Source organism: Camelina sativa, chromosome 2, assembly GCF_000633955.1.
Source record: "Camelina sativa cultivar DH55 chromosome 2, Cs, whole genome shotgun sequence".
In the NCBI taxonomy this organism is placed as follows: domain Eukaryota; kingdom Viridiplantae; phylum Streptophyta; class Magnoliopsida; order Brassicales; family Brassicaceae; genus Camelina; species Camelina sativa.
The window spans coordinates 1,893,028-1,901,097 of record NC_025686.1 but is presented as its reverse complement, the minus strand read 5'-3'; the positions used below and the strand labels follow the sequence as shown (position 1 = coordinate 1,901,097).

The 8,070-nt window shown below is 39.2% G+C and overlaps 3 protein-coding genes and 1 long non-coding RNA gene across 5 annotated transcripts in view; 3 read left to right on the top strand and 1 right to left on the bottom strand.

The window, feature by feature from the left end:
* LOC104714507 (F-box protein At4g02760-like) lies at positions 7 to 3,010 on the top strand. 2 transcript variants are annotated; one of them, XM_010431898.2, is made up of 12 exons: positions 7 to 746; positions 829 to 998; positions 1,086 to 1,178; positions 1,299 to 1,409; positions 1,654 to 1,733; positions 1,817 to 1,929; positions 2,021 to 2,085; positions 2,179 to 2,254; positions 2,340 to 2,402; positions 2,487 to 2,542; positions 2,650 to 2,766; positions 2,846 to 3,010. In XM_010431898.2, the coding sequence occupies exons 1-12, from the start codon at positions 384 to 386 to the stop codon at positions 2,892 to 2,894; spliced, it is 1,356 nt and encodes a 451-aa protein (XP_010430200.1). In that variant the 5' UTR covers positions 7 to 383; the 3' UTR covers positions 2,895 to 3,010. The 2 variants fall into 2 exon arrangements, with proteins under 2 accessions (XP_010430200.1, XP_010430208.1); XM_010431906.2 differs by lacking the exon at positions 2,846 to 3,010 and having other exon boundaries at positions 2,487 to 2,529; positions 2,650 to 2,760.
* LOC104714521 (protein GAMETE EXPRESSED 1-like) lies at positions 3,098 to 5,896 on the top strand. The gene is made up of 5 exons (XM_010431918.1): positions 3,098 to 4,200; positions 4,292 to 4,879; positions 4,960 to 5,273; positions 5,370 to 5,514; positions 5,614 to 5,896. Exons 1-5 carry the CDS (start codon positions 3,710 to 3,712, stop codon positions 5,876 to 5,878), a joined length of 1,803 nt encoding a protein of 600 aa, XP_010430220.1. The 5' UTR covers positions 3,098 to 3,709; the 3' UTR covers positions 5,879 to 5,896.
* On the bottom strand, positions 5,111 to 6,253 carry LOC104714531. The gene is made up of 5 exons (XR_755868.2): positions 6,170 to 6,253; positions 5,820 to 5,967; positions 5,583 to 5,641; positions 5,383 to 5,498; positions 5,111 to 5,217 (listed from the first exon to the last, which is right to left on the bottom strand). It is a non-coding gene; the product is annotated as an uncharacterized LOC104714531 (long non-coding RNA).
* LOC104714535 (pentatricopeptide repeat-containing protein At4g02750-like) overlaps positions 6,094 to 8,070 on the top strand; it is a 2,674-nt gene continuing 697 nt past the window's right edge. Inside the window, exon 1 of the mRNA XM_010431939.1 lies at positions 6,094 to 8,032. Within this exon, the coding sequence (XP_010430241.1) occupies positions 6,119 to 8,032 (1,914 nt within the window). The 5' untranslated portion in view covers positions 6,094 to 6,118. The remainder of the gene's footprint in view (positions 8,033 to 8,070) is intronic.

The window sequence follows — 8,070 nt, the reverse complement described above, 5'->3', positions numbered from 1 at the left end:
GCAGAGAAAATGTTTTTGTTTTGTATGTGGCTATGGCCAAGTTTTGTGATCGAACAAAAAGGAAAAGCAGAGATCCAAAGATCATTTACATACGTAAGCGAATGTGGACTGTAATAACCAAGTCTGAGACCACTATGCTGGTTTTGGACTCTTATGTTATATTCTCCGCCAAGTCAATATTGTGTTTCATTCTCCTCTGCTCTGCCAAAGAAATTCTCAACCCCAAAGCACTCTGTTTTCTTCAAAACGTAGCGTTTTACGTCTATATTTCTTAAAACTCTGCGTTTTACGTCTGTTTCTTAAAACGCTGCGTTTTATTATTTGGTGTAAATAAATTGAAAGAGAGTTTGCAGAATCCCAAAAGTTGTCTTATTGTCTCTGTGATGGAACCTTCTCAAAACCCCAGAAAGCGACTTTGCAGATTCCAAAACCCAAACCCTAATTCTCTCCCTAATGTCCCCAGTTTCGAACAGAGCCACGTCGATCTGACGATCTCCTCATTCCTCTCGTTGCCGGATTTGCCTTCCTTATCCTCGCCGCTCTCCCTCAGCTCCTCCTTCGACCGAGCGGTTGAGAAATTGTTCGATTCTTCCGGCGGCGATGACGACTCCGTTCAAGATCTTCTCACTGCTCGAGCACTCCAACTCTCCTCCCTTCTTCAAGATTCCACCAAGAGATTTTTCCGAAATCGCGCTTCTCTCCACAATTCCAATTCTTGGCCACTCTGCCATGACCTCACCGTTAAGGTTATACAAATAGTGACTTCCTACACTATTTATGAATTTGAGGATGTGTTGTATTGATTGAGATGATGGTTTTAAAATGCAGGTCTTTTCGATGGTTGATACAAAATCACTGATGCAAGTTTCAGCTTGTTGCACAATGTTCAGAAAATGTGCCATGGACTCTTTTTGTTACTCTCACATTGACTTGACAAGTGTAGATGTTAGAAGTAGTGTTGTGTGTCGTATGATCCTTAATGCTGGAAAAGAACTCAGGTCAGAGAGATTTTTTTTGTCTCTCCTTTCTTCTTGATGCAAAGTATCTAATCATCTCATCTCTCAGGGTTTGTGTGATGCATGCAGATCCTTAAAATTTGGTTGCCCGGATAGATCTACGAATTCTTTGCTTTCAGAGGGTTGTCTTGACACACTAACCTATCAGGGTGGTTTTCTTGGGTATTTGGCTTTATTACCAAAATTTCTGTTTTGACTTTACCATACATGGTAGTTGGTTCTACTGGTTTCTGTGTCCTTGCATCTTTTGATATAATAGTCTTTTTTTTTCTATTCAACAAGGAAACTCTTGGGAAGCCTACACATTTACAATCTCAAATGGTTGGACGAGGACTCCTTATATCGTGCGTTATTGGTCTGCATAAAACTAACCGATTTAAAGATTGTTGGATTGTAAGTTGGCCTTACCTGTTGCTTACCATAGAGAGACTTTGGCAAAGGAGAGAATTCCATATCGTAACCTAAAGCCTATATAAGCCAGTTCCCCTTTTTAGCCTACCCACTCAACTAACTGATTGAAACTTCTATTACTGATCTTCCAAGTCTCTCATAGGCTAGTTACAATAGTCCTAAGCTGGACTAACAAGCTTTGTCACATTTTTCTCACTTTCTGCAACATTTGTGTTTCCTCTTACAGGGTTCAGTCATTAGATAGCGTATTAAATCGTCTCACAAGAAAATGTCAGCATCTGTTCTTAGAGAAAGAGTTTGGATATGGTAAAGATTTCCCCACTGTGATGCTTAATTTGCTTTTGTTTTCCTCTCATGTTTGCTTAAGCTGACCCTAATGTGTGTGTCAGATAAACCGTACCCTATATGTGGTTTGTCCTTTGAAATAAACTGCCCCTATATGACTTCACTATCACTTATAGGTTTTGACCTAAGTGATAGAAACGCTTACCTTATTATTAAGGTATGGCTCTTTTGGTTTTGTGGTATTTCTTCTATTTTCAGCTGGTGCTGTCGAAATCTTTTTACAAAAATATTGGATGCTTTTTTTGCAGGGTTTGCGTAAGCTTAAGTACCTGAACCTATCCAGAACAAAGATAATCACAGGACGCTTTTTGAGGTTGATGTTTTTGCTCATGATGATATTCTACTAAGTATTTTTCTCTGTTAGCAAAATTTCTTATGGCGGAGAGTTTTCTTTTCTGATGGGTAGGGATGTATGCCATGATGACTGCATAGACTCTCTGCTCGAGACTCTGATATTGCGAGATTGCGATTCTCTAGAGGAGGTAAAGGAATTTAAACTTTTCTTTTGTTGTTGCATCTCATATTAATGTCACTAATATTTGACCCGTTTGAGTTACACATATTCAGAGAGATGTTTGCCTGTTTTTGAATTCGTTACTCACAGGAAACTTCAGATTCATTCGACACATTGTAAGTTCGTAATAACTAGTAGTACTGTACTTGTTTTGGTAAAAATACTGCTGGTTTACTCATACTCTTTTTCTTCATGAATAGGACGTTTCAAATGAAGCCGGATTGATTTATGGCAACAAGACATGTAGCAAACCAGTGTAACTAATTTTTTTTTAATATTGTTTACCATTTAACAAACAGTAATCATAATAACTCGGTTAGTGACGTACCGGTTTATATATATGGCCATTATTGTGTGTTGTAGGTTTCCTCTGGAAAAGCTGAATGAAGAAAGACCAGGGATCACTTTTGTGGCAGAATTTAGAACACCAGCATCATCATCATCATCGTCATCATCACCATCGCCATCGCCATCTTCAAGGTTGATCAATTTGTTGTTAGGCTTTTAAAACAATATATTAGGAACTGAAGTTAAATGATTTGTTGTTTGTAAAATTCAGCTCAGGATATTCTTCCTCTAGCAGTGGAACTGACGACGATGAAGACTGAAGTGAGACAATATTTTTAGGCAGTAATATTTTTTTTTGTAAAAGAGTAGTATTAAAACTTTAGTTGTGTGTTTAAATCCACTGAGACGACGATCTTCAGAGATGCAAATTCAGTTATATCTCGCTCTTTTATGGCGAACTCAGCAGCAACGTACATACTTGAATGGACTCAAAAGAAGAAGATGCATCCCAAACATTGCATCGAATTTTTTCACTCCTCCAAGAGAAGTTCTCAAACCCAAGATCCAAATTAAACCGAACCGGATTAAATCAAAATCAAAAGAACCCTGTTCATGTTACTTTTTTAATATCCCTTTTCTCACTTTCATCCTAATCACCGACCTTAAACAAGACAAAAAGAAATCCGCAAATTCTTCTGTTTTCTGGTAAGCATTGGTTTTACTCTCTAATCCTTTAAACCTGTTTAGAATCATGTAAGGTTGTAGTATCTGTTAACTTATAAGATGCATGTATTGATCTCAGAAAACGAAAAAACAATGTGGATACAGAGATTCTTCCCTATTTTAGAAAGATTTTTTCTTTCTTTCTGAAATGTACTTTAACGAAGATTTTAAATGTCTTTTATTTTCTTCTTTTTTTAATTTGCGATTTGATTTGTTAAAAAGATAAATTTCCATTTATCTAATGGGAAGTTCAATGGGTTTCCTTTTCTTGCGCTCCAAGTTTTTCTTATATATTCACAACTCTTGTAACGTAATAATATTCTCTCTCTTTTGTTATTTTGTAGGTGATCATCGATCACACATCTCCTCCAGAAGAAGAAGATCAGAAGAGACCAAATAAAACCTCGATTAAATGGATCGTTGGAGAAGAAGTTTTCTTCTGTTTCTATTGGTTTTACTTATAGATTCTCCATTAACATGCCACAGTTGGGGATGGTTCTCTTCTTCTTCATCGGAAAACACTGACTCTTCTTCTTCTTCTTATTCCCGGTCGTCTCATCGTAGATCCAACCCCGAGTTCTCCATTGAAGTTTTCAGTGACCAGAAGGCGGTTCGTGTCCTTGAAGACGCTAAAAACAAGCTTGTTGGTCCAAACAGTTGCTGGCAAAATGCTTATAGATACCTCTTCTCTGGCTGCAAAGAGACAATTGCCACAGAAGAAAAGAGAAAGAGGTTTGCTTGGCATTTAAGCGATTGCTTTCTTAAAGACTCTGGAAGACCTGCTTTTCCAACTTGTAGTGATGATTCAACAATGATGAGTTGCCTTAAGAAGCTTGGTGATCATGAGCATAAGATCTATCTCGAGTTCATGCTTGAGACCAACACCATCTGCCAACAATTACAGTAAGATGATGACTCTCTCAAACATGAGATTTTATTACTTTTGATTTGCGAATTGGATTCTTAATTTGCTTCTTTCTTTTTTGTATGGCAGGAGTTACGCTTTCAAGAACGAGATAGAGAGACTTGTGAATGAGCTGAAGAGTTCAGCTCAGAATACAGAAGATAAATTGGATATCTTGGAGAATAAATCTGATTCTTTAATGAAGAGCTCGAGCTTGATTCATGATTCTCTAGGGTCAATAGATGCTCGGGTTCAAAACGTGGCTCATGTGACAAACACCATAGAAACTCATATGAGTGGGCTGTCTCAACAAACTGCAGAAATATATCAAGAACAAAAGAGTATTGCAGAATCACAGATGGAGTTAATGGACGGTCAAGTGAAGATGAAAGAAACGTTGAAAGATGGAATGGAGATGTTCAGTGATGCGTATACAAACATTCAGGAAGGAGTTGATAAGTTGAAAAGCGATACAAAGCAGATTGAAGGGGAAATAAGTGTACTTGGAGAAAACCTATCAACTAGAATGAATGATTTGCAGAGTAAAACTGATGACATTGGAGTTAAGACTGATAGCTCGTTGGATAAACAACAGAAGCTTTTAGATGGCCAATCTGTGGCTCTTGATGGTATTCAGTTTCTTACACGGTTTCAGTCTGAGGCACTGCAAGAGAGTAGGTAAGTTTCAGTTACATTAGAGCACTTTTAAGTTCAAAGGCAAGAAGTTTTGTTTTCTAACTTTTGCTGAAACTTTGTAGGAATACATTGCAACGGTTGAAGGAATTTAGTCAGGAGCAACAGGAAGATCTTGCAAAGCGGCAAGAAAAGCTTCAGGAGGTTCATGATCATCTGTATGAAAATTCAAAATCAATGTTGGAAGCTCAGGTAGCCTTTGAGGCAAAACAGGCGAACATGTTTGTGGCTTTGGATAAGTTGTTTGCTTTGCACAATGCGACGCTTCTCGAGTCCCGAGTGATTAAAGCCTTCATTATCTACTTCTTGTCAATCTTTGTCATCTACATGTTTACAAGTACAAAACAAACTTATATCACAAGGCCAAGGCTTTACATTGGTAAGTATCATACTCCATATCTATATCCTAATACTATATTTATAACAGTGGAATAGTACATTCGTTTAACAGACCTTTACCATTTCGCTGATGCAGGTTTGTGCGTTACCTTAGCATTAGAAGTGGCAAGCTTACGCTACGTGAATGATGCAGAACGTCAAGCATGGATTATAAACATTTTGAGGTCTTTATTCGCTGTTCTTGCGTCAGCTCAGCTTCTTCATTCTGTTTTCACATACAGGTATGACTAATTAAAATGCTAAAAAAAACAGGATATGTTTTGAACAAACCAAATACTCAGAAACTGACCTTATTATACTCTTGTCTGATGAATTTGCAGGGACTATGACGTACTAAACCACCAGATCCTGTTAGGATTAGTTGACAAAGTTAATAACATTCTAAGCAAGAGAGAGAACTCGTGGGATGAAGAAGACACAGAGAGCGAAGTAGACTGGACATCTTGGATCGATACAGATGTAACTGATGATGACAAAAACCTTGGAGATCCTGATTTCAAAACCCCACAAGTGATCAAGAACAAACCGGATATTACTTCTTCTTCGACGATGACTAGAAGAGTGTATAACCTCCGTCCGCGGTAGACACTAGACAGCAGCAAAGTCTTTTGACTCCGTTAGCTATTGTGTTGTAATAATGTATTGTATCCTACGTGCCTTGACTACTACTTTAGCTACAAAAATAGTAGACTGAAGTGTGACTTTTGAAGCTACTTTAGTAATTTTTTTTTTACTTTTAACTACGTGTAATAATGTTTTTTTGACTTGTTGTAATATTAAAACTTTTGTTGTGTGGTAAATCTACTGAAACGACAATCTTCAAACATGCAAATTCGCGCTCTTTCATGGCGAACTCAGCAGCAGCATCGTACATACTTGAATGGACTCAAAAGAAGATGTATGGCAAACATTGCATCGAGAAGTACTCAAACCCAAACCCAGAAACCACCAACGCAGAGCAAACCTCCCACTAAATCTGGAGACTCTGATATCAAGGAGTGGAACGTAGCTATAAGCAGCTACATGCGTACTGGTAGGTGCAGTGAAGCGCTTCGTGTCTTTAACCGTATGCCTAGGTGGAGCTCTGTTTCTTATAACGCCATGATCTCTGGGTATTTGAAAAACGGCGAGTTTGAACGCGCACGGAAGTTGTTCGACGAAATGCCTGAACGAGATTTAGTTTCATGGAATGTGATGATTAAAGGGTATGTTAGGAATAGGAATCTTGGGAAAGCAAGGGAGTTGTTTGAGAGAATGCCTGAGAAGGATGTTTGTTCTTGGAATACAATGTTGTCGGGGTACGCTCAGAACGGGTGTGTTGATGATGCAAGGAAGGTTTTTGATCGTATGCCTGAGAAGAACGACGTGTCTTGGAACGCACTGCTCTCTGCTTATGTTCAGAACAGTAAAATGAAGGAAGCTTGTGTGTTGTTTGAGTCAAGGATGAAGGATTGGGGATTAGTTTCGTGGAACTGTTTGCTTGGTGGGTTTGTTAAGAGGAAACAGGTTGTTGAGGCAAGAAAGTTTTTTGATAGTATGAAGGTGAGGGATGTGGTCTCTTGGAATACGATCATTACTGGTTATGCGCAGAACGGGAAAATAGATGAGGCGAGACAACTGTTTGATGAGTCTCCTGTTCAAGATGTCTTTACGTGGACAGCAATGGTGTCAGGATATATACAAAACCGAATGGTGGAAGAAGCTAGAGAATTATTTGATAAAATGCCAGAGAGAAACGAAGTGTCATGGAATGCCATGCTTGCAGGATATGTGCAGGGTGAGAGAATGGAGATGGCAAAGGAACTGTTTGATGTTATGCCTTGTAGAAACGTTAGTACATGGAACACAATGATTACTGGATATGCTCAGTGTGGAAATGTTTCTGAAGCTAAAAGCTTTTTTGATAAAATGCCAAAGAGAGATCCGGTTTCTTGGGCAGCTATGATTGCAGGGTATTCGCAAAGCGGGCATAGTTATGAAGCTCTGGGTTTGTTTGTGCAAATGGAGAGAGAGGGAGGTAGATTGAATCGGTCTTCGTTTTCATCTGCTCTAAGCACATGTGCAGACGTTGTTGCTCTTGAGCTCGGGAAGCAATTGCATGGACGATTGGTTAAAGGTGGGTATGAGACTGGCTGCTTTGTTGGGAATGCACTTTTGTTGATGTATTGCAAATGTGGAAGCATAGAAGAAGCGTATGACTTGTTTAAGGAAATGGATGGGAAGGACAATGTCTCTTGGAACACAATGATTGCAGGGTATTCAAGGCACGGGTTCGGAGAAGAGGCTTTAAGGTTCTTTGAGGCGATGAAGAGAGAAGGACTGAAGCCAGATGATGCTACCTTGGTTGCAGTATTATCTGCGTGCAGTCACACAGGGCTTGTTGAAAAAGGCAGGCAATATTTCTATACGATGACTCGAGACTATGGCGTAACACCTAACTCGCAACACTACGCTTGCATGGTCGATCTTCTAGGTCGAGCTGGGCTTCTAGACGAAGCTCAAAATCTAATGAAGAACATGCCCTTTGAGCCAGACGCTGCTATTTGGGGAACTCTACTCGGTGCAAGCAGAGTCCATGGAAACACAGAGCTAGCTGAAACAGCTGCAGATAAGATTTTTGCAATGGAGCCTGAAAATTCCGGTATGTATGTTCTTCTCTCTAATCTATACGCTTCTTCGGGTCGATGGGGAGATGTAGGTAAACTACGAGTGAGAATGCGGGATAAAGGGGTGAAGAAAGTTCCAGGGTACAGTTGGATTGAGATTCAGAACAAAAC